At 38.7% G+C, this 26,842-nt stretch overlaps 1 protein-coding gene across 1 annotated transcript in view; it reads right to left on the bottom strand.

Moving 5' to 3' along the window:
* The window catches only part of CACNA2D3 (calcium voltage-gated channel auxiliary subunit alpha2delta 3), an 889,480-nt gene that overhangs the window by 162,234 nt on the left and 700,404 nt on the right, over positions 1 to 26,842 (bottom strand). The window contains exons 16-20 of the mRNA XM_025197140.1: positions 25,333 to 25,407; positions 10,479 to 10,562; positions 3,859 to 3,930; positions 2,983 to 3,044; positions 759 to 826 (exon numbers count right to left, since the gene is read on the bottom strand). Of these exons, the coding sequence (XP_025052925.1) occupies positions 759 to 826; positions 2,983 to 3,044; positions 3,859 to 3,930; positions 10,479 to 10,562; positions 25,333 to 25,407 (361 nt within the window). The remainder of the gene's footprint in view (positions 1 to 758; positions 827 to 2,982; positions 3,045 to 3,858; positions 3,931 to 10,478; positions 10,563 to 25,332; positions 25,408 to 26,842) is intronic.

A 26,842-nucleotide genomic window follows, 5' to 3' on the forward strand; every position in this document is an offset into this window, starting at 1 on the left:
TTTCCCTAATCCTCTCAGAACAAGGCTATTCTCTGCTGTGAAGGACCAGTGCTGAGATATAGCTGTCACACACATGCTAGCTGCCTAGATGCCCCTGAGTATCTTTGTCTCCCTAGCTTCCTACATTGTTTCTCTCCTGATTCTCTTTATGCAGGATACTCTGATTCTTCTGTTGTTTCTGACCTCATCCATGTATAGTTTCTTCTTCTCTCAATGTAGAAAAGCTTGTTAGTCATTTCCTTGAGTTGTCCACTCATTTGTACTATTGAATTTACCAAAAATAACAGCTCAGAAAAGAACATTTTTTCAGTTCTTTCTGTTAACCAAGAAAAAAAATGGGAGCTAAACTGCAATAATATACCACCTGTTTCATTCAGGGGTAGATTACTGTAGTTCAGCTTCACTTGCTGGGGGTAGGAGCAGACAGAATATAACATGTGAAAAGCAAAACACCAGTGTAATTGCTTCCAAAGCCTTAGTTTATAAAGCAGGTTAAAGTTTGCTCTATTAAGACTGTTAACATCAGAATTGAATTTTTTAGAGAGACTTCAGAATGAGGAGCTTGTGGAAAGGAAAATGCATAAGTACATTTTGACTACATGTCACATTTAAATACTGCACAAAATCTGAAGATGATATCTCAGAAATGATCTAATCCCCAATGGAATCTAGAGAGAAATGTACAAGCTTTAGCCCTACTAAAGAACGACAATAAAACTATTGTGCAATCGCTATGAGAAAGCAGAGCAGTATCTTACCTTCTTCTATAGTTACGTTCCCTCTGAAAAAATATTTGCCATGTCCTCTGGAGAGAGCCACACCTAAACTGTGCAGAGAAATAGAGCAGACCTTGAAATCTGTGGTGCAAACAATTGTAGAAACTAAAAGCTATTTTTCCTGTCTAACATTTCCAGTTCACATGCAATGAACAATTTTAATAGCTGAGTTTTTTTTCAAAACCTCATTGATCATATTTATTAAATTAGCTACTTGAATGCCATTTGAGGCTTGATGTGCCCGTAGCAACTGTCGACATTTATGTGCTTAGAAGTGCAGCAAATTATTCATTTGCTGGGAAACTAGCAACCACACTCCTTTAAGTTCACTTCTTTTTGTCCAGCAGGTCCCTTCTTCCTCTTAGTCCTTAATGTGCCAAAGACCTGGCAATGCAAGAGAAGTTTTCTTTGCAAATCATACTCAGCAGTTAGACTCATACTTTTACAAATATGACTTAATGGAGCTGCTGAGAGGACAGAAACTTTAGATTCTAATAATTATATCATGATCCCATTTTCCATGTAATCATTGGCGATGTATAGGGGGTGCACAAGGGTGCATGTGCATCCCCTGAGGTTGACCATGCACCCCCTGGAAGCGCCAGACACAAAACTGGAAGTGCTGGTGGAAGTGCACTTCTGGTTTTGCTGGTTTTGCCACTGGTGGTTCTATGCTTGGCAATTGGCTGGAGTGGGGAGGGATCCCCCCGCCCCGTCGGTGATCTGGTCCCCTCACAGACTCGGCAAGCACCAGTCACCCATGCATGTAATTTCTCTGCTTCTCATATTTTTGTCCAGTTTTCCTCTTTTACATTGATTTAACTTACTTTGCATACATTTTTCAAAAATTAAATACTCTTTTTTCAAATAGGGCATCTGCTCCCATACACTGTGATGCTATGTGTGATGCAGAGGACACTGAAAATCTCTTTCCTTTTCTGTAAATTTATACAATACCAGTATAGGATGCCTTCTGTACATGCGATGACGTGTGTTAAGAAAATATCTGGGTTTATAACATCTGCAGGATATCAGTAGTCCCCCAAAATGCATGACCTACCAGTTGAAGGACATGGTCAGGCATCCAGCCACTGCACCTGTTGTAGTCAGCAGCATGCTTGGGGAGATGCCAGTGCAAGTCTTTGAAAAACCAGTGTTGTGTGCTCTGAAGCACATTCTCTTTCTCCATCATTGACTCATTCCAGGGCTTGTCAGCAGATAGCCTTGCCTACTACTCTTTCCTACCCCATCAGACACCTACCATACCCATGCTGTGAGAGGCTTCAATTTGCCGTCTTACAGGCTTTCTTAACTTTTTTCTCAGTTCTGTTTTAGGAAAAAGAAGTCTCATTGCATAAAATATATAGTCCAAAATTTGAACTATATTAGATGGATAAAGGTTGATATTATCACCAAAGGCTATTGAGTTTTATCATCTAGCAATAAATTTTAAAAAGCATAAGTATGTGCAGACATCTTGTACACATAAAATCAGAAGTTTCAGCTTGCATTCTGTTTGCATTTTATCCATCGACCAGTGTGGTTCCACAAGGTTAATTTCTGTTAAATAGTTCCATTGAAGAAAATTTCAGTTGAGCGTTGCAGTTATCAACCACCTTCCATGAATGCAGGGTACAGTTAATATTCTTTTATTAATGGATTATTTCTAACTCAAACACAGTTTGCGACTTCTTGCCATGTTTTGGTAAAAGACATGCCAAAATAATATGGCTGACTTACTCAGTTTTAGCTGTACAAATACACTGAAGATAGTTCAGAGAAAGAAAATATCAAAACCTCAATTGGAAGTGAAATACTACCTCCATTTATATTGCATTTTTGTTGTGGAAAAAAAATCAAAATGGGGCTCAATATGTAGTTAGTTAAATGGATTATAGTATTTATAGCTCTCCAAGTACTTGCAAAAACCTCTTGTTCAATGTAAACCTCAAATGAATATTTTTTTAATGGAACGTAAGCCATGACAAACACAGTAAGTTTGCCTAAGTGAGCTTGCACAAACTTTCCATCCCAGGAAAAACTGAAAGGAATGCTGGAAAGCCCCTTTTCCATGCTATTTTCAGCATTGTCCAGGGATACTTCATTGTCAGTTCCTCCTGATGAGCTTTTAATGAGCTCACAAGGTTTTTACAAATGCATATCCAATGAGTCTGATGAAATCTTCATTTATTATGGTCAGCTTTACCTGAAAGGAGTACCCTTGATGTCTGTATAATAGTAGTCATTTGTCATCACCAATACCCGCTTCTAGATTCAGAACAAGAAAATCAGAGCGAGAGAGAAAAAAACACCACGGTTAGTTAGGTATGAGAAACTTGTGAAAAAGTAAGTAGTTAGTCTATGGTTCCCCTCTAAATGTGCAGATAAAGGCGCAATGGGATCTAATGCACAATCCACACAATCACGCTTCCTGCCACGCCAAACATGAATGGCATGAGGTATAATTTTGGGATCATGCATTAAATCCCATTGTGCCTTATTGTCGGTGCAGGGGAAGCCTGACCACAGACTCCCCCTGTACCAGCAAGAAGCAAGCTCCCACAGGTGGGAGCCCCCTTAGTTGCCTGTGTAGCTCGTCTTAAGGTAACTGCACAATTAACTAATTAATTGCACAATGCCTAAAATGTGTAGAGGAGGCCATAGATAACATTAATAGCAAAATACTGGACGTGTCTAGACGAGAAGCTGATTGTGCAGCAGCTGAAAAATACTGTGCAGTAGAGAGTCACAGTACAGACAGTGCTAATACATTACTGTGCAGTATCAGGCTACTGCATAGTAGCATCACCTAAAAGACATTGTTGGTGCTGCTGCACAGTAACTCTGGTTACTGTGCATTTATTTAGTACTTGCTAATACAAGTACTAAATAAATGTGCAGTAATGACTGCATAGTAGCATCTCATGTATATGCACCCACTGTGTGCATATCTGGTTCGAGGTTATTAAAGATTTTAAAAATATAGTTTAGTGAAACTTATCTTTTCCAAACAGCCTCAAAGTTAATTTAAATAACTATTTGCTTTACAACTACAGCTGGAAGTATATTTTATGCACTGTACCCCTTTTTCCACAGTTTTCTTCACCTCCATGGAAAATTTTCCTGTTTTCCGATTCACCATTGCATTTCGAAGCTGAAAAGAGGAAAATCTGCATTAGATCCTTGATTTGAATATAATAATACTTTTCTCAAATGTCCCAAATATTTTTATTTGGTCAGGAACACTTTTTTTGTTTTCACATAGTTATAAACACTTGGTTTTAGTTACTGCTGCATTTTAAATGTATTATGATAGGGAATTCTTCTAGGGAGAAGCAAAAAGAATTTCAAGCAATGCCAACAGGCCCCACAACAGCAAACCAACAAAGAACAACAGTAGCTATATTTTGTTTCCATTTCAATTTGGTGCCTTAACCCATGGACTGCACCTTAAATCCAGCATCTGGGACTCCACAGAATGTGAGGGCCTGGCACTGACAGCTTATGGTATTCTGTGGGTAGTTTAGTGTACTGTGTTTATTCAAGTCCTCCAATCTGAGAATCCACCTCCCTCCTCATCCCATCAGTTAAACTGAGCAGAGGTGTCTTGAGCTGAGTCCAATGGCAAGGCATTCTCTTTAAGGAATCCTTAGCCTTGGAATTTATTCTATCTTGTTCCGAAAAATCCCTAATATATTGTACTTTATGGTCTGCCTAGTTAGCCAGAGAAAATGGCAAAGGAAGAATACAAGAGTTGCTATTATGCAGTGAAATGAACAATGTCAGTGTGCATGCTTTATTTGGTTTTTGTCGGGGTACGGCTACTGACCAATTTGTTGGGCCACTGCATTTTTAATTAATGACACAGGTACCCAAAACGTAGGACCAATATTTTATGATATTAAATTATAAAATTCAATGGCTATGCTTGTGGGGTTTTGTCATAAGCAACAGCTACAAATCATTCATCAACTTATTTCTCCTAACAGCTGAAACATCCCACTAACGAATCCTTGCCCACTCTGCAGGAGAAAACCTTATTTTCAGATACACTATTTTATTTTTTCTGGCAAAGAAGCTTCTTTCACCAAAATATACTTGGTAGGAGAAAAAGGAAAACAGAAGAAAAAATGTGCTGAACAGTACTGATGAAATGAGCATGTTGATATCTCTAAAATCTCTACTATTTACAATATTTGGATACCACAAGTTGTACATCGTGTTCTAGCAACATACATACTTCTCTTCTCTAATACTGCAGGCCATGTATGACAGACTGGGCAATGCAGACAGATTTCAATGGCAATTTGCCTATCAAGGCACTACACTGACTTTTCTAGTTAGCTGGAGTGAGTGGAGCCTGCCAAAGCCTGGCAGCGAAAAATCTGTTTTTTTGTTCATGAAACACCTGAGTATGGCTGACCTATCAAAAACTGAAATGTCTGAAGCTTCTTACATTTAATTCTGTGCCAATTATATTGAAATTAACACTCTGATGCTTCTGTCAGGGAGTGTAAAAAAAAACTTTTATTTATATATATATATATATTAGCTGGAGGCATGTATAAAGTAAAACACACATTTTACTGCAGGTTTTTTTTTTAACAATACATAATTCTGGAAATATTTTCCCATTTTAACTTCTGTGGTTTTGGAATTGGAGAGCTGGTCCTAATTAACAATATACTTTCTAACATTTGAAGAACTGTTCCATTTATCTTTAACATGTTTTTCATTTTTCCCCCCTTTTGCTGCCTGCAGTTATCTAGGACCCATTCCTCCCACAAGCCTCAGGCAAGTCATAGACTTACTAAAAAGTGCCTCCAAACCATTACTAGAGTTTAAGATCAAGTCTGTATGTGGGATTTAAAATTGTACTTGTCTTTCATTTTTTTTGCTTGCTGTGATTACATTTCTTGGCTTTGTCATCTGGTTTCTCAACTCTTTGACAGCTTCATCATCTCTCTTCAGTATATGCAATAAGTTTCGCCTCAGTTGGCTTAGACACCCAAAATATTCATTCTCACTCTTTTATTCTTTCTTGTTTTTCTAAACCAACTACATTTTCCAATTACAAATTAAGATAAAAGTAGTTTAGGGAGCAACTTAATAAAAATAAAACTGCCAGACAGGATTGAAATTACTTGCCTTCACGATTGTGGAATTCTCAAACAGTTGGAAAGAGTCTTATCCCAATAAAATATAGCAAAGGCTTTCTATTCCTAATAAAGTTTGGGTAAGATCAAGATTGCAGCTCCTTTAAATTGAGAAATGAATTGATGAAAGGATTCCTTCAATTAATTTTTGCTGCTAGCCACCAAGGCTACTTAAAGATATTACAAAAAAAGCTGTGGCTTTACTTTAAACATGACACACCTCCAGAGTCAAGCCCAGCACATGCCCAGAAGAGGCATCAACATTTGTTGGACCCAGCTCTCCCAATGTCTGAAGAGATTGGACACTTTAGTGGGGCTCTTTTGGTTCTGATTGAATCAGCTATTAGCTAAAAGCTCTAAAAAGCCTATTGAAGCACCCAAACTATAAAGATGTTGTGGAGCTGGGTCAAACTAATATGCTGCTTCTTCCACTAAAGCATGTTTTTTTTGTTTTTTTTAATGTCTGTAAGCAGCCTAAAATCCTAAACACAGCTCAAAACTTTCTCTTTACTAGCCCAAAGGCCAAAATTAAATTATTCTCTACTTTGCACTCTTTATACATGACAAAACGTTCCCTTTACTGTCTGCCTTTCTGTTCTCCTCCCCACTCTTGGGGGCATTTTGAAAACTGTGACATCATTAAACCCATGTACTAATAAGAGATATATTCGCATATGCAGTATCAACTAAATGTTTTGTGGGAGTAAAATAAGCCAGTCAAATAAGCCAATAGCATGATTCTTTATTCTAAGCAGCTTCATGAAGCAGGTAATGTTTTTTCTACTGAATTTGACTAACCAACATTTCACTGGTCTGGCTTGGAGTATCACAGGAGTATCACATCCAGAACAAAATGTGGCAAGTCATTCTGCAAACTTCTAATTCCCCAATGAAACATTCAGAAACCCCAATGAAAATTATCAACATCAAGAGGGGATTCATGTTTTCTCCTAAGGGTGGTGACATTTATAAATGCTCCTTAGACCTTCTGACCTAAAGGATTAAACACATTGTGGGCACATCTACATGAAACATTGACTGCACAGTCATTACTGCGCAGTGGCGTTGCTGAACGGCTTTTAGGCAACGCTGACTGCGCAGTAGCTCATTACTACTATGCAGCAGCATCATGCCACACTTCATGCCATACTGTGCAGTAGTAATGAGCCAGCACAGCCATCTCATGTAGATGTGGCCAGTATGCATGGTCATTTTTTTCTTTCTTTATTAGATTTGTAAGCTGCTCTTTTCAACAAAGGCTCAGAGACAGAATCACATAAAAGCAAGTGGAATGGAATATGAAACAACTGATTAACACAATCCTCCTCAAGCTGAAAATTGGTGCTCTCTCAGGCCCTTGACACACTTTCTTTTATTGGCACCATAGGATCTGATCCGTGATTTCAACAATCATGCTTCCGGCCATGCCACGTGTATATAGCAGGTGTGACTTTGGGATCAGGGATCAGATCCCAATTGTACTCTTTCTACTTGCCAGTGCAGGCAGAGCCTAGGATCATGATCCTGGACTGCCTCTGCACCAGCAAATTGGAAGCCAGGAACCTGCAGCCTCTCCCGCTCCCCCTCCCCACTGTAACCCAGGGCCGTCCCAGGGACAGATCTATACTGGGGGCTGTCCTGAGAGAAGCTCACAATCAACTTATTGTTAGCCCTTGCCCCACGGCAGCTAGGGGGCAGTTTGAGACCTTGGGCTGTCCTGGGGTGCACAATGAACTGATTTTCAGTGCTGTCCTGGGGCAATCCTGGGGGCTGTTCCAAAGCTGGGGCTGTCCTGCAGCCTGTAATTGTCCTGAGCAAGGCCAACAATTAGCTAATTCTCAGCCCCCGCCTCAAGACAAATCATGGATTTGTATAGGATGGTTTGGATAGGAACAATCCTGTCTCAGGCAGGGGGGTGGACTTGATAAGCTCTGGAGGCATCTTCCAGCTCTATTTTTTTATGATTCTATCATGTTGGCAAAACAATTGATGAATTGTATACAGATTAAATGGTCTGGCTCTATGGAATGGCAACAAACTGAATACACACACAGCGTCCATAGATGAACACAGTTTGCCAATTCTATCTGGAGTTTTGGTTTCACTGGGTATTTGGATAAACCCTTGATTCCAAACTAAACCTAACTGGCTCAACACTTTTTGAACCAAAATCAGCAAAGAAGTTGTTTAAAAAAACATGCAAACATAAACCCAAAGTTTCACTCAACTGTAGTTGTTAAAACTGAAATGAGATTACAAAGGAGAATTACTAAAGCTACATAAATCAAGTTGAGGGAATTATGCAATAAAGCAGGAAATTCTGGGTGAAATCAAATGGGATCAAAACAGAAGTGAAATACAAAGGAAAGATAGATTCATGAAAGCGTACAGGTTGTGTGTTTAGTCTAGAAATAACACGTGTACATCAAGAGTACTTTTTAAAAAACATCAATTGAAGATGAACAGAATGAAGTAACATGTAGTGGAGGATAAGAGAAATGGCCAAGTATAAGAAGTAGAGAGAACTGCATAGATTATGGAAGGCTATTAAGGAATATGAACATATGATGGAGGAAATATTTTATGTTGAATGCAATGAAAATTGCACCAGGTCAAACAAGAAACAATAAGAAATGCTTTACATGCACTCGGCAAAAAATCTCAGATATGAAGGCAGTGAGGAATGATAAGGACAATCTATCAACAGGGAGAATAGATGTTGCTAAAAGCAAAAATAAATTGTTTCATTATTTGCAAAGTCAGGGGTGGATGGATGGCAAAAACAGATATATATTTTGCAAGGGAGAAGGAAAATACAGAGTTATGTCAGAACATGGATCCAGAAATTAGAACATCTGAAGACTGGCAAAACTCCTGGGGCAGTGGTACGTGATCCATCCCAGATTTCGGAAGGACATGACAAAGTAAATATGGGAACCTTCTTCAGTGGATATATTCAAAACTTCTCTGGAAAAGCAGAGGTATGAGGGACTCAAGAGAAGTTAATACAGTAATGATATTTGAGAAGGGATCTAGGAAAGATCTATGAAAAATACAGACACGCAGACATGACTTTGGCCTGTGTGGGGAAGTTATGGAAAAAACTATATAACAGGGACAGAAAGGGGAACACCTGGAAAGTTATGATTTAATTAAGGACAGTCAGCATGGACTCACACTAAATGAATCATGTGTAACAAATCAGTTTTACTGAAGAAGCAACAGAAAGACCAGGCAAAAGTTAAGCTATGGACAGAGCCGGCCTTATGGAAAATGGCGGCCTGGGAAAACTTGCATTTTAGCACCCTCCCCACCTCAAGTCATTGGGACTGCTGCAGGCAGAGGCAGGTGGGAAGGTAGAGCAGGGTGGGAAGGCGCAGGGGAGCTCAGGTGTCCAGACATATGACCCCATCCCTAGCCACCGCACTGCACCTAGCCACTGCTCTGGCACAACTGTGTGACCAGTCCCAGCCAGGTGGGATGGTGGGGGAAGAGGGAGGGGGAGCATGGCTGCCCAGGCAGATGGCTCCATCCCCAGCTCTGCCCCCAGTGCTTAGGGCGTCTCCTGGGCCCCATTACAAGAGGCAGGGCATGTGCTCCTACAGCTACCTGCACTGCCCGACCCAGCTCCTCCTGAGCAGTGGCTGGAGGCAGGGAGGCAAGATAGAGCAGGACAGGGGTAAGATGCTGCTGCTGCTGCGTGCGTGCGTGCGTGCGTGCGTGCGGGTGGTGCCCCTGTGACACCCTTCCTGGCACCTCCCTGACAATGGCACCCTGGGTGGTTGCCCACATTGCCCACCCCTAATGTCAGCTCTGGCTTTGGATATAAGGAAAGCTTTTGATATGCTGCTACAGAAAAGACTAAGTCTACAAGATAGAAAAGGAGACAGAGGGTGATCTACAAAATAGATAGGGAACTGTGATGTGGGTGATATTTGGGTGGATCTTGGGCCTGCCAACTGCTGTGGATACCAGGAGCTGATTCATGAAGTCACACACACCTGAACTTGGGTGTTAGGAGCAAGTCACCAAAAGTGGGGATCTATTTTAACTTCCATAGTGTGAGCACAGACCCAAGGGTCGGAGGGATAGAAGGAATGGTTATGGTTGTTATTTTGGTTTGCTCTTTTTTATTTTGAAGTGCAACATTGCATCAAGAGCGGTCTCATAAAAATGTGGAATAGTCAAACTCATGTCCCAATTTCTGAGTTCCATTGGACATGTGGACCAGCCCTAAACTTTATACTCCTCTCTAGTGATCAACACGATGCTGCAGAGATTCACAACAGGATACATGGAGTATGCAAGCTGGGTGATGAGTTTTGCAGATGATATAAAGAGTGCGTGTGTGTGTGTGTGTCTGTCTGAGAGAGAGAAAATACAAAACAGGAGAGTAATAAAATTCTGAATGAGGTAAAAGGGGCTATTGTCTTTCTGTTTCTCTGAGAAGTCAGGTGGCCTCTCTGCTGACTACTTGAACAGTTTCCAGGTACAGTAGTGGGATACAGCAGAGTCTTCTGACAGGGCTTTAAAACAAATCACTTACCACATCATCTCTGTCTTCCCACTCAACCTCTGAAAGATCAACACTGCTATAGTTGGGTTTTCTTCGCTTCTTTCCCTCTTCATACTAGCATTTAAAATAAAAAAGATTATTGAAACGTTAGGCAGGATCAGGTTGCACTTGTCTGCCGATTCTATGTCAGATGATATTAAGGGTTGCTGAACTGATGTTGGGTATGTGCAATTTACATTCTCAGTGTGTGGTTTAATTAATAATAAAGTGAAGCACAAATCTAGTCAAACACTTTTAGTGAACAGAGAAAAACCTACTTAGTACATGTTTATATGCAAGACTCCTTTGCTATGATGTATATCTTTCCTTCATAGAGAATTCTCCTTTTTTCATATATCACCCTTTCAAAAGTGTGGAAAAAGCAAAAAGCACAAGTCACTTAATGTCCTAATAAATTAATTTGTCCTCTTTGCCACATTTTATAAGTCAACTCAGCAGTTATACCTTCCACACATTACTAACCATATGGAAACTACATACGGCCTTAATTTCAAAGTTTATACTAACTGTCCCGAACTAGCTCTTTCAGCTGTACAGGAAGCTATATTTCCTACAATCTTATCAACAAAATGTTTACACTTTTCTTTTTAAACAAGATAAGATGCAAGTCTTGGAAGGCTGGGTGTTAATATATGCTGATATTACATTTTATCTACAATTTCATGGGAAACAGAAAGGAACAGACTAATAATGGCAAGTTATAGTTTTTATCACTATGGTCATTGTTACTCTGTAAATCTCACATTTTAAATAAACATTCTGAATGAGAAATGGCTTCAAGCTGGGGGGGGGGGCTTATAACGTAGGAAATTCTGCCCTCTGCTGAACGTTAAAAGTCAGTGACCCCAGCAGTTTAAGAACAAACTTTTCAAGGCGTGGAAGAAGACAGTGTTAATGCAGGTTTTGCAGATAAATAAAGTGATGAATCCACATGCTAAAGTGAACTGATGGCAACATATCTGGAACACACCTACCTTTGGTGACAATATCTGTCTGCTTTAAAAGGCTGAATACTGATAATGCCAAGCCCTTTTACTGTTAGTAATGGCTAAAAAGGACAAACCATATCTGTCTATTAAGTATAGCAGAAGCATCTGGGACATCCTGTATATTTCTGGAATCAAGTTTTTAACTCCCCAGGACAGGCATAAATGCTTGTAATGGCCATTGCACAGACTGCTGCTACAAGAACCTTCAGTTATACCTAGAGGGGTGCAGGGACATGGTGGCACTTAATATAATCCTTAAAGTAGGTTCCTGTCCTCTTTACTGTTAAAAAAAATCTTTTTCATTGAGGACTAAGCCACTGTAGTGTTAGTTTTTATCTACCACAGAATCAGAGTATGATTCTGGGCAGTTCTAGCAGAGCAGTTGACATGTGTAAAGACCATTCTCTTTACTTTACAGTGGCACATACCCTAAATGGGGTGTATAAGACATGGTGTAACTCCTGTACTAGTGCCAATGGAAAATTATATCCTTTCATACATTTAAGAGTCTGCAGGCTACACTGCATAAACCCTTACTAATGACAATGGGAGCTGTGCTCATGTGTTTAGGGACAGATTTGTTCTTCAAACTGGAGGCAACATAACCGCTTTCCCCCTCCTATTAACCCTATGGATTCCATACCTGTTGTTCAAGTAACAAAGAAACAAAGGGAAGTGGAAAAGGTGTTGACAAAACCAGAGCATGACATGTTCAGAAAAAAAAACCAAAATGAAATTTATAACTGAACAGTATGTGTTAAAAATGCAGACATTACAGATAGAAACAAAATGTATATTTCAAGCAGTTTCCTATTGCCAAGTCAGAGAAAAGAGCAGGAGACTTGCTGAGGTTCAGCAAGGAACCCACGATGCAGATCTAGGAAATGCTTAGTACTATAGCAATAAACACACATTAAAAAAAAAATCCATTGACTTTGATAGGGCCAGGATATCACCCTAAATACACAATTAAGAAAACACTTGTACGTCTGTGGAATTCTGCTTCCATTTGTAGTCCCAAAGAGGACAATGGGAACATTCATAGGAACTAGATTACCCATCTGTGGGATTGGGCCCTAGAAACAGAAAGATTGATAGACTATGAGCTCTTGGTAATCTGGCCACTCTCCTCAATCTTCTTTCTAATTTTACTATTCACATCCTTTTTAATAGATTTTTTTTGATGTGCAGAAACCAAGGCTGGGAATCCATTTATCTCTTCAAAAATATCTTTAAAAAAAATCAGTGCAGCCATACTTTTGTACTGAATTGAGCTTATCTTCATTTTTGTATCTATCTGGGACCCAGTGGGCATATTTACATGACATACTATGGTGACAAGGCATCGGCAGGCATGAACCTTGATGCCACCACTACTACACAGTAGCAATGAGTTACTGTGCAGCAGCTCATTGCTACTGTGCAGTAGGGTTGAAACAACCCATGCAGCACTGGGATGCGCAGTACTGGCAGTTACTGTGAAATCTTTTAGTACTTGCTGCTAAAGCAATTACTTGCTGCTAAAGCAAGTACTAAATGACCGTGCAGTAATAACTGTGCAGTCAGGCACACGTGGAGACATGGACACTGATGATAAAATAGAGAGTGAGGACTGAAGGCAGATGCTTGTGCATGATTATTTGTACTATAATATGCTGAAATAAATTAGTAAGAAATGTACAAAAAAGATGGAAACTATGAAACATTTCAAATAAGCCTGATTTAAAAGCATTCAAGGAAGGGGTAGATTAAAACTGTGAGCCGTTACTCCAGATTTTAGCCAGTACACAATATATGGTGACATGATGAAGTAGCTCAACACCTGCAAAATAAGTTACACATGCTACAGGGTTTTATTGTTTTGTTTTTTAATAACTGGAATGGGATGCTGAACTCCTTAGTATTCACCTTTTAAATTAACATAGCTTTCTTCCAAGAATACACTTAGTAGGGAAAATTAGAAACCATTTCCTCTGGTGATCAGAATAACCTTTATCTTAATCAGTGTCATTTTTCTGAGGTTTGACCAAATGGTTTTAGTAGCTGATGATTCATGAACAATGTACAATATGCCTGTCTTTAAAATGGAACCCCTTTTTTCAATCACTCAATGTACAATTATATACATGTGCGTTTATTAAGCTCCATGCTTTGTTCTTTCTTGCACCTGAACAGTCCCCTTTGGTTTAGGAAGCCTCTGCATTGAATATGACCTAGAACATCTTTTTGAAGTCAGACTTAGAGTCAGCCATCTAATTTGTTGGGCAAGCTGGATCTTAAAAGTGCAAATTTAAGTGATGAGGTGGTACAAATTTAGCAGACACATATCATTTACACTATGGGTAACAGAAGACAGTAAGATATTGACATAGCACCTTCTGATGTGCCAGTAATATTGTAGAGAGCCAGGCTACCCACATTTGGCAAACTCCTAGTGAAAAAGTGCAAAAGCAAGAAAGTACCTAGCGACAACAACAAGAGCTAGAAAGGTGGAAAAATGTCAAGGCAAAGTTGTTGTTTACCAAAGTATTGTATCACAAAAGCAAGCGATGAGGGAAAGAAAAGCATTCCAAATGATAAAAACATCATCTGTCTGTAGCGTTTCTATAGAAATCTCATACTACTTTAAAGGAATCAAACTAGAATCCAAAGTACTGTTCAGCAAAGTACTTAACCATTCACTCAACTTTAAGCACATATCGACCTAGACAGGATTTAGACATGAGCCTGAAGTTAAGCAATTGTGTAAATGCTTTGATGGAACTGGGGTCCTATAGAACTGATACATTATAAGGCACACGTGTGTGTGTGTGTGTGTGTGTGTGTGTGTGTGTGTGTGTGTGTGGAGAGTACAAGAGAGTGCCATCCTATTATATTCTAAGTTATGGTGACATCCTATAGAGACACGATTTTCTAAGAAGTTTTATAGGATATTAAAAGTAGATAAGATTTTACACAAGGGTTTTAAATTACTAGAAGCAAAAACCTAATAGACAAATTGTCCTAGTTCTCCGGAAAGCCTGTTTAAAAACTTCACTGACTGGCCTTCCTGCATGCGTACCAGCATACCAGCCTCTGGTTTCTTTACTATTCATTCCGTTCAGAAACAGCACACACACTAACTATAGATGCTTACTCAACCTGATGAAGGGTTTTTTAAACCTGAAAGCCTTATTGCTTAATGCATATAGGGCCAGATAATGGGGCTTTACTCACCCACTAACTCAAGTTGGGGCTAATAGTAATTCACACTGGGTGCTGACAGAAGTTATGTTTTGTCATGCATTTGACCTCTTGAAAGTACTCTACAGCTATGTCATGACAGAAGTGCACAGCTGCAGAGCACTTTAAAAGTGCCCAATCATGTGACAAATTAACCTTCATACAATGAGGGTTCAGATGAAGGCTCCAATTCACCTGCCCCCAATCGAGCTCAGGCTGGAAAACCCTAGCCCTCAGCTCCCTCTCCTCTCTCCCCCCACACCATCGTGCATATAGCACTGGAGCTGTGGGGGAAGCAGGGTTGGGGAGAGAAGCTACAAGCAGGCAGCTCCTCCTGGATTGGCTCCTGGGACCTCAATCCCCCACTCACCCAGCCCAGCAGCAAATGTCTGTTGGGTTGTGGGCAGTCAGGAGGGGACAGGGGGTGGTCACTGTAACTCATGGCACTTTCTGTGAAGTACCATGAGTTACAGTAGGGAGCTGCACATTTGTCAGTGCCCACTGTGCCATCTAGAGGTGGGGGTGTAAGGGCATTAAAGGAGCTTCACTAACCTTCAGAACAGCAGTCTATCTTAGGACAACTCAATTATTTCCTGGCTGCCTGGTGAGCTGGTGTACAGGCCTGTAGTCATACATAGCTTCTCTTCCCTTTCACTGGTGAGTGATATATGCCTGCAGTACGGTACCCTAGGGAGCAGTATCCATGTTTCCCAAAACAGAGGAACTGTGGAAAGCCCTTTTTTGAGCTACAGGAAGAGAGGAAAATCCCCTCCCCTCTTCCACTTACAGGCTATCAAAAACTTCAGTGGCAGTTCTCTGAGGTACAACTGAGAAAAAGCCACAACATAAGGGTCTCAGAATTTTCTCCATACATAAGACAACTTTCTGCCCTGAAGTGCCTGCAGTCTAAATAAGACCGGACAAATACAAGACCAGCACAAGGAAATAGTTCCAGAGAGGGCGACTGTGGAGATTATTAATGAAGACAAGAAGGGAGAAGGAACTGTTTGAAGAGACCGACTTATACTTTTAGGTCTGAAAAAGTACCTTCCTGTTTCATCTGTTTACGTTAAATCACCCAAGGGGACTGAGCTTTTAGTTAATATGCACTACACAGCTCAGAAGCACTCTGCCTAGGGATGTGTGTGTGATGCTGCATCCCTTCTTAATTTAAATCTCTGCTGCCTGGCCTTTAAGATTTTAATTTCATTTGTATTTTCTCCTCGCTGCAGGGCCCTAATTCATCTCTTGCAATACTCTAATTTTGAAACCTGCATTTATTTTGTGTCTAAGAATGATGTTTTATGGAGCTCCACTAGCCCCTGGATTTGTAGAGCATTCAAAGGTACTCAGTCATAAAAGGTGCTTGTAAAAAGAAAACTCCTAGGATTAAGATTAAAAAATGTGACGTCTTTATTTTCTTGGAAGGAAAAAAGAACTTCCCTTTTCAAAGACAGACGTGCATGTAAAAGTATTACTTAAGACTTTAATCCAGAAGTTCCTAGGTTACAGTTGGCAATGAAGACCAGTTATTTTGGATTGATCCGTTCTGCCAGTTGGCACTGAGAAATTGCCATACGGTAAAATTTCTAGCCACACTGCAAAGAAAAGATGACAAGGGCAGCCATGTCATTTAAAATGCTGGGTGAATAATACATCCCTGAGTATCCAGTCAGGCGAACAGCAGGGACAAATAATGTACTCTATACAAGTAGAACCCTCTCGGAAAGCAATACAAGAAAATAATTTTTATGCCATGTTTGTATTTCAAGCAACCTATCTAATAAAAATGTAGTATATATGTTTGATTTACAAATAGCAATGTCTAAACTGATGACATGGAGAATATAGAAATAGGAGGTGGAACCAAATAAATAGAACATATTTTTGTGTCACATGCCTGCAAAACTGGGTAAACAGTACACTGGTTCAGTTCACAATGTCAGTTGGATTGCACTTGATTAGTAAAGTGACATGCATTCAATTCATTTCATTGAAAAAAAATGTGGTTTAGGATTTTATTTGCATTTTCAGAACCTTATCATTCAGGATTATGTAAAACTGACAGCTGCTTATAATTATTTTGGGTTTGAGTAGAAATAATTAAAAACATCTGCCTTTATCTTAACACTACCAGACTTAAACCCATGGCTTGGTTTTACCTAACTTCAAAGCTGAAAGCAAAGAATAAAAGAAAGTTCACATGTTACTAACAAATTTTCAGTGATTCATTTATATGTACAACCAGTTATTCCAACAGCCTTCAAACCTTTAATTATCTTTTAAATATATGTAATTTTGGACTGCTAATTAGATGGCAATTTAATGCTCTCACAGGGATTCAGATGCTCTGTCTTTTTTTAAAATGTAAACTCCAATAGGAATAATCATTGGCATTCAAATGACTGAATTCTTCAGTTATTTAAATGAACATGAGGCATTTACACTGTTCAAATCATTTAAATATTCTGCTGTCAGCTACAGCTGTAGAGTTCTACAGAGTCTCTGAATAAAGCAAGGGTAAATGTAGGTTATCTTACGTTCCAGGCGGGACTCCCCAGAGAGAAATGAGATTTGCTGCTTATGAAAGGCTAACACCGCTTAAGTGGGGCATTAATGTTTCCTCTGAGACTTGGATTTCTCTGTTTTTCTATATTAGGAGAAACAAATTTTCCCAGAATTTACAACTATGAAAGACTTAATACTGGTTTAGCAATCTTTAAATACACTGGGTATTTTAGTTATACACAATGTATCTGGCAGTTAACATTTTAATTTAAACTCAGGGACTTAAGCAGCCAATTTGCCAACATTTTTAGGTGAGGGTTTTACATTATATGTGCAGCCTTTGTTTCCTGTGTATACCTTCCCTTATTAGGACTGATCTTCAAAAGGAATTCTATAACGATGGGCATCATTTTGAGGAAAGATTGTTATCTCTTAGATTACGTTTTAGAATGATAAAAAGCAGTATTTATGTTCAACTATTCCCCATATCACTATTGCTAACATTCCTGACCTAATATTAGCAGCACACAGAGGATGGAAAAGTTGCATTAGAACTTTGTCTAAATGAGGCAAAAAAGTGACATTCTGGAAAAGATTCTTAAATTCTAATTCATTTGAGATGTTATCAGATTTGTCCATGAGACATGACACATTCATGTAGTCAAATTCAAATTCATTAAAACATGTGTGAACTTCACAACATTCTATATATTTAGTTATCTGTATATATAAAAATAATGTAAGGAAGTTGTCCTCCCCTGTTGAGACTGTGCTGGAGTATTCTTCCCTTAACTGGTAAATTAGTAACGTAAAGCAAAATCCCTCATTCCTATTGAATCAACAGGCCAGATTCTCATCTCAGTAACAGATAGAAAGACCAGAGACTTCAAAAAGTCAACAAAAGTTTTCCTTATTACTGTGGGAATTTATGCAGGAGGTGTCCACATACTCTGAATGAGGGAAACCAGTACCAGTCTCTAAGAAAGACTGGTTCAAGATACATCGGTATAACCACAGGATAACCGCATGCACTACAACTTAAAAGTGACTTTCTTCAACTTTTCTGTAACTGTCTTATCCTCTCTTCAGAAGTGGCTTCTCTTATGATATCTATACAAACTGGCTAACTAACAGTGGCTAGGCTGAAAGGCAACCCATATATAGCTGATGTGTATTACTTATTAAATGAATATATAAATTGGAAATAATGTAATTGCAATTCTCTCTCTAGCCCCCATACTGTTGAGTATCTGAACAGAAGAGTTAGTGAGTGCATATACACATTTATTAATGTATTTTTGCTAATGCACATTAAATTTAGTACCTCTAATGTGTGGTACTAAATAAATGTGCATTAGGCTGCCCTACTGCACAATTTAGCAAAAGCGCACACTTTTCTAGTGATGCTTAATGCTTTATGTGCAGGAGCCTATTTTTACTGTGCGTATTAGCTCAGTTTTTGATGTGATGCTTTAATATGCAGTAAAACAGGCTACTGCACATTAAAACACATGTGTAGACATGCCCAGTATGTCCCTGTGCATGGTGTCTACCACAATGGAAGTAAACAGATCATCACTCTATTGTAATAATAATAGACATATGTGCAACTAGGAGAGTAATCTGACTTTATGCGTGTCATTTCATGTATATGAAAGGATTATGGCAAACCACCAAATGCTGCCTTCAGAAACCTAAGTCTCAAACAAATATGAAGTTGTGAATAATGAAATAAAAGCAAAATGATTTTTGAAGGAGAGTCAAATTTATTATCAAAATTAATGATTTTCAATCAAAATATGGCAGCCAATAATGTTCTTATAGGGCTGCCTAGATTAAAAAATAAAAACAAACTTGGGGGATAAAACATTAGGAGTTTAGCTCTGATCTCATGTACTACCAATAACATTAAATGAATTTACTCCAGATTTACAATCATTTAAATCAGATCAGAATCAGTACGAAGAATATTCCTTGTAGCAAACAGTTCAGAATTACCAGGAACTAATAACATTTTACATGTATGTGGCATTTTCATTCAGAAGATTCCCAGAGTGCATTATAAGGCATGGGGTTGTTTTTTCTCTAGCTTGACACTCAGTGTGGTTGTACAAATGTAAATGAGAGAAATTTTGGGTGATATAAAACAATAGCGGGGAAAGAGGGGGAGAGAGAGAGAGATATCATGTGCACTCGCAACCAAAATGCAGTCATTCATGTTAGTAAGACCATATAGCCTTCTTTAGGAGAAGAGATTATTTCACCCAGTAAAACTCCCAATTGCTTATTAAGACACTCTTTTATATCAGATGTGGGCTTCTACATCAAATAGCATATTTATTAGTGTATACGACCTTTACAGGCACTTAGGTTACAGACATCTATTCATTATGCGCAGACATAATATCTGGAGAACAAACAACAAATAATAATATAGTAGAATCTGTCCCAGCCCTGAGAAGCTTGAAGTCTAAATCAAAGAGTTATGAAACTCAACCACGATGGGAAGAACAAGAGTAAATAATGGAAAGGGAATAAAACCATGAATAGAATGTTATTTTCTAGCAAAAGCAGATGACATCATTTGTTTAGTTTCTTATGTTTATTTGTTGCGGGCTTGCCTATATACACTTTTTCTTCTTAAGAGCACAGAAGGCATTAGTGGTGGAAAGTTGTGTGAAGGAAGTATGAGAGTGAGGCTTCTCTCAGTGTTTACCACAAAGTACATTGCTCTCTTTGCATTAATAAAGTATACAATGCTACATACCAAGTGAAGGAATACTTTGGTTAGCGACATAAAACTGTGAATCAACTTCTGATAGATCTAGTTTTTCTTTTATCCTTTCTTTGGAATGCTATTAGTTTCCTTTCGCAAAATATTTGAACTCCATATACCTTTACAAAGATACACTACAGTATTTCACAGTAATACTTCAAAACTCTGCCGAATCACTAGAAGAAGTAGTACTATGAAGAGACATGTTTCTTAGCATAAAATCATTTCCCATTTATAGTTCATTAGTGCTGTATATTGTACATCTAGAATGCAAAGTGCATTACAAAAATGGCTCTCTCATCAGAACAGGAAACATAAGATTTGTTTTCTTTTATATTTTTCTAAATTCCAGTAGAGATGTCTTTCTGCATTCTCCTTACTGCAGAATAAAGGATTAGAAACACATTATGTTTCAGTTTTGACTTTCACTTTTTACATGAATCTAACATATTTAAAACAGGCATGATTTCAAGTTACATTCATATCTGTTTTGAATAAACAAAGAAATGACACTGTCTGTTTTTAGTGTCTCAGGAGGAAACTGCACAAAATAGTTACCTTGGCAGTACTAGAGTGCCACCTAATGGCAATTCTTTTTCAAGTCATCACTGGTCTATAACCACAGGGGAAGAGGAAATGCATTGTTCTGACTTGGTGCTCAAAAATCACCATGAAACAGAGAAAAGCTACTAATAATGTACAGAGCTTTTACATGCACACTCTCAGGAAGCATTACAGAGCGAAGACAAGAACATCTACTGCTAATATCATGGCTCCTAATTCTCCAAATGTGGCTCTAGTAAACTGTTCCCTTCCTAGGATTTACTTCTGGGCATGCCAAGGTAGGGTGTGCTGCTTAGCAAAGAGTGGGTTCAGGGTGACAGCAAAACAAATGTCAAGAAAAAATAGTCAGCTTAGGAAGAGATTAAAGAGTGAGATGGTTCAAAGGAAGATGGGCTCAGAAGGGGAACAGGAAAGGAATGAAGATCCAATCAGTTTTTCAAAGCATGTAAATCCTATGTGTTAGAAAAATAGCTCTTAACCTAATGCTTAAGTAGGTGATAGTGTCACCATGTTATTTTTATTTTCTAAAAGGGTACCACAAATGCTATCCTGTTCACTGTACACCTTGATCTACAAAATCATTTCTCATAAGACTGCAACTGGATTGCTCCACCAAGTTATTTGGGATAGAAATGTAATCAAGTTCAACTTTCCTGGAATGGGCCTTTCAATCCCCCCAACAATAGCCCATCAAACCTTCCTTGTAGAACTTTTTGAAAGGTATTGTGAGAACCCTTGCAGATATTTTAAACTCACTGTGTCCTCCTTATGGTCAGAAATGAATTTCCCTCCCTGAATTATGCCTAGCTGTGATTAATCCTAATTACTCTGCCCAAACAACTCGAGTTACCTTAAATAAAAGTAAAGTTTACATAACAAATAGAAAAATTAAAAAAAACCCCAGTCACTCACTAAACATTAAATAAAATATACACTTCCCCCACCACCTCCAAGACTAATCAGTGCAAGAGTAGTAGCTTGCACTAGGCTCTAAGTTTAATTCAAAAGATACTTATTAAGTAAGATAAATACTTTACACAATAGAAAGCATTTTTCTTCAACCAGAAGTGGTGAGCCTGTCTGTTTTTTCAGTATTCGATCAGGAAGTTTCTCAACACTGTGCCTCTCTTTCCCATGCCAGTCCAAAACTAGCAGATATGGCTCAATGGGGTTAGTCACTCAGAAGTCTTTTAGTATACTAGCATCACATCACTGCAAACAAAACTAATGATAACCTAAACCAGTTTGAATCTAGTTAATAAAATTTCTGCTTGGATGTAACCCCAAACTATCCAGAATTTTAAGGGAATGTTCTCTGTTAATTATCTCATTCCAGTTCCATATGATTAATCTAAATTTTGGTTATGGTGAACTTAATGGTAATTTTGCCACTGGCTTGATGGGCCCAGGATTTGGTCTATAACATTTGTCTAAGGACTCAGTCCAATAATCAGTGCGTTATCAAAAGTCTCACTGGAATCAATGAGAATTTTTAAATATCCAGGGATTAAAAGAACCAGATCTGAAAGAAGACTCTTCCAGAAACTGAAATGAATGCCAAGTGAATGTATTGTAGCAAGCCCACTTTGGATGACAGATTATGGGTATGCTTCTCCGTGTTTCATCCAGGCAGACTGAGGAAGCCTGCAAAACATGTGGAGCATCATGTCTGCAAGCTCTCTACTCTCCAGGGGCTCAGCATTCAAATGTCTTTTCAGGCATAGGCTATGCATAAGTGGTGCTAGGGAGAGGGGAGAGGGGCACAACTCTGTGCTGCTGCTACAGTGGTGGGGCACAACTCATTGCCACCACAGCTGCCGCTGGGCTCTGGCTCCAGCCAGGCTGCAGCCGTTTTCAGGCATCTCCAGGTAAGTTTCTCTACCAGGAAAACAAACCCGGAGAATTTTCCCAGATTAAATGTGCGTACATAGACAGTGATGATCATATACTATGCAATAGTTACATGATCCCCAGAACAGATTTAGTTTCACAGAAAGGAACAGGTCTCCTTTCTTTTCTATCACCCCAAAAGAAGAGTTAATACTAGAACAGTACATAAAAAAGGGAACCTGATAAGTTTGGCACTTTATCCACAGCAAATAGTTAATAATGCTAATATTACATTAATGATCAAATAGCTAAATGGGACCATCTGTTCCTTTCCTCCAGAAAAATACAAAGAGGGAGTGTGGGGGGAACTTAATTTAATAACATTCACTGTCCTTCATTAAGGAGTACATTTTCACTTTTATCTTCCCTTTTCATTCTCTTTTTCATTCTCCTTCTTTCCAACCCATTCCCATGTGTCTCCATAAGATTTTCTTACAATTCTGCCTACTAAGCTCTTTTGCTATCATGGTTTCCACTGACATCTGATATGCTCTGATAAGGTCCTGAAATATGTGTGTATTAATATGAATACACAGTGAAAGGGGAATCAAGAAAAGGCAGTCACTGACCGTGTCTATATGAGATGCTTTACCGTGCAGTAGATAAGTCTGTTGCTTTACTGCACAGCAGACTAATCTAAAGATCACCATCTACATGTGCAAATGCTTACTGCACAGTAAATTAGTCTACTGCAAAGTAAATTCACTACCTGCATATGCACAAAGATACCCTACAGTATTTACAGCATAGTAAATTTACTGTGCTGTAAAGCCAAATAGCATTAATTGCACACTTAGATGCACCCACTGAGTCATTGATTTCAACTCCATCACCACCATCCTGTGTATTATCCTGTAGTTAATCAGGGAGAGGGAAGACTCAGGCACACCAAGCTCTCAATGCATTCCTGGCTTTGGTTTTTCATACAGACTGATGGCACATCTATACCACAGTCAGAAGTGTAACAGAAACACATGGAAGCATATTGTCATCATGGGCTAACAACCTGAGTATGTACCAAGCCCAACCCTGGGCCACAAGGACAGCCCATATTGCCATATCTTCATGGCTATTGATATTGAAGCTGCAGTCTAAAAGCTGCACATTGGGATGGACTAGGAACAAGATGGAGAATAAAATGGAAAAGTTGATAATGCCATTACATAAATCAGTATGACAGATCCATCTGAAACACTGGCCACTGTGTCTGAAAAAAAGATATTGTTGAATTTGGGGAAGCAGAAGGAAGGAGGAGTTAGAGAAGAATAATGACCCTGATTAAGGAGATGGAAAAATATCTCATCTGGAAAGAGACTGGAGGTACTTGAGTTATTTTCCTTGGCAAGGAGATGGTTATAAGGGAACATGATCAAAATATATAAAACACTGTACTTGAGAAGCAGGGGCACTAATTTCTCAGAGTGGAAGAAGTTATAACTCATCATGATGGAAGTCCTTCCATGGACCGTACAGAGGCAAAATAAGCTCTTAGGGCAAGATAGGGGAGATACTGGAGCATTTGTACTCAGCTTTATGGCTGACCGGGATCTTAGCTTGGAATTTGAAGTTGGGATCTAACGCTTCCTTGTGGGGATGGTAAGAAAAGAGGTGGATTAATTTGGAAAGACCATTTCCAAGGACCTTATTATTTCTTGCTCTGTAATTTGCTGAAGTTACTAAGGTGTCACTCTCCTTCCTACATGCCTGTGACAATTTCTATTCCAGAAACATATGATATATTTAAAGGAAGAGAAATGTTCCTAACTATATAACACATGCACTGAGATAGTTTCTTTTAGAATTCCTTTAAACATACTATAACATCCAGCTTGCTTAGCTGCTCATCTCTACACAAAATTTGCTGAGAAAGAAGCTACTCCATTGACGCATGTAAGTTTCAACGTTGATCTTTTCATTTGCTTTCCTCTAGTCAAATAATAAATTAGGAAACAAGCAGCGCAAATACAAATGTTAATTGACTGTGTAATTCCTAACTCAAATGTTAGACAGACAAAATGTTTGTGCTGACTGAAAATGCAGGATGTGCTAATGACTTCATAAATCATACTTTTCAATAATTTTAATTTATTTATATATTAAATTAGCCATCCAATTAATATTGCTGTTTTCTCTTAAAATATTGTTGAAATCAGATATTAACATAAGTGTCTACTTGAGAAATACATATGGCATCCACATGTATGCTACACTGAATTCATTAATACCAATGCTTTACAGAGGGTTGATGGTGATGGAACACTTGCAAGCAATGTTCCTAAACAATGATGCAATCAAGAATGAAGCTATACTCCAGGGTGTTGCATCGATAAACATTTGCTTAATGGGCCCTTTTCTTTTTCTTTTTTTGATTAATGCAAACAAGACAATAAGGGAAATAGAGATGAACTTTGCTTCTATTCCTCTTTTATGTAAAAAAAATCCCCTATGTCCCTATTTTACTAAAAATGTGCTTTATTGAAATTTCTGTATGTATTTTAAATTAGCTTTAACACTTTAACATGACAAATAGGGGTTATTACATGGTAATAGAGCATTCCAATTCAATGTAAAATGCACATAATTATAGCAATTTTTGGCTTGGCTTTTCTGCAGTAATGGAGGTCTGTATCTTTTACAGAACAACTTGTATATTTATAGATCATGGAATTATTTGTGTTAACATTCATTTCTGGTCCATGGTTAAGTTTACTAAGTATTATATTCAATTTTCTGTGTTCAAAAGCAGTGTTTCTCAAAAGCATGAGACTATTCTATTTTGATTTTCATTACCAATATTATATCCTTTATACATTAAAAGAAAAGGAACTATAATGTCTACAACTGCACAAAATAGGTTAGCAAATAGTATTCTTACCAAAGGCCTGAGCTCTGGATGAGTTAAAATGTATCCGTTGTTTGTAATTGCAAAAGCATATCCATGAATACCTAACTGTAAGAATAAATGAGAAAAGAGTATTAATTAGTTTGGTCTCCAGTGATTTCTGAAACAAAAGAGCAGACAAACATTTAGCCATTTATGGCTTAAACCTGGCATTCATAATCCTTATCAGTGTAATATTTCATTAAAATGAATGCAAAGCACCGATCCTTGACATTTTGTGAAAATGAAAACCCGTCATTGTGATGAACTTGGTAAATAGCATAATTTAAGAATGTCACACATACATGCATATGCACTTGCTATCCAAGGCACTTATTTCTATAAACAGAAAAAAAGTTGTTAAAAGAAGTATAGAATGAAAGCATAATAGATGTGATATACTATATGCTAAAACAAAGGGACACTGGAGCTTAGGAAACTCACACTTGCGTATGAATTTCTAGGTTCTGCTCACCTGCTTTATGTCAATGGTCCCATTATACAAATGGAACCATCAAAATCAATGGGATTGCTTGTTTAAGTGAACGGAGCAAGTGGTGGCATACTATTCAAGACATTTACATCTATCAGTCTTCAAACTATGTAATCTCTAAATGTTTTTAAGTTAACTACTACAGTCACAAAACCAGGATTATTTCTAATAAGGAAACTCATGCAATTTTCATTTTTGCACAAATAAGTACTATGGGAAATCATTTGAGAACAATAAAGTGTTAGACAAGGCTAAAAAGTATATGTAATCCAATACAGCACTACACTTACTTAAATAACAACCGTTGCCCTTTTGACAGTATTCCTATTACAAAGCAGATTGCAGCTACTGACTTCAATAAATATACCTCCAAATCACTGACATGCTCATTAACACATTTCTTACCATAAATTTGCAGCTGATAAAGTATCTTTTGGTAGGTGTGATATATATATCCCATATTTACCAAAGGAAAGATGTTTTTATATATAAACATATATATGCATAGATGTGTATGTATGTATACATCGGGTGCGTCCACACATGCAAGCACGTGCGCTTGCAGCAGCTCAAATAGAAGTGGTGCAAATTTGAGCCAGGGCTTTTTGCTTCAGCGCATGTGTTGGATGTTCACTTTGTTGTGGTGCAAATTGTGCCACTTGGGGCAAAATAACCCTGCCTGGCTCCTCCCGGATCTTCAGCCAGGGGGAGCTAGAGCCCAGGGCCAGCACCTGTGCTGTCCCCAGCAGTATAAAAAGCCGCCCTGGCAAGCTGCTCAGGGCTACTTGCTCTCAGGAGCTTCCGGGGCCCAGCCAATTGGTACCTGGGGACAGCACCCCTTGTTCCAGCTGGACTGCTGAAACAGCCCTGAGAATTCCCTGCACTGTCTACCCACTGCAGCAGTCTGGCAGTGGGGGCTGCTGCCTGGCTGTGACCCGCTATGCACCTGCCAGACTCAGATGGGGACTGTACAGCCAGTAGAGGGATCTGGCCCTTTTGGGCCGCTCGCCG

This window comes from Alligator sinensis, unplaced genomic scaffold, assembly GCF_000455745.1.
Source record: "Alligator sinensis unplaced genomic scaffold, ASM45574v1 scaffold391_1, whole genome shotgun sequence".
Classification (NCBI taxonomy): Eukaryota; Metazoa; Chordata; order Crocodylia; family Alligatoridae; genus Alligator; species Alligator sinensis.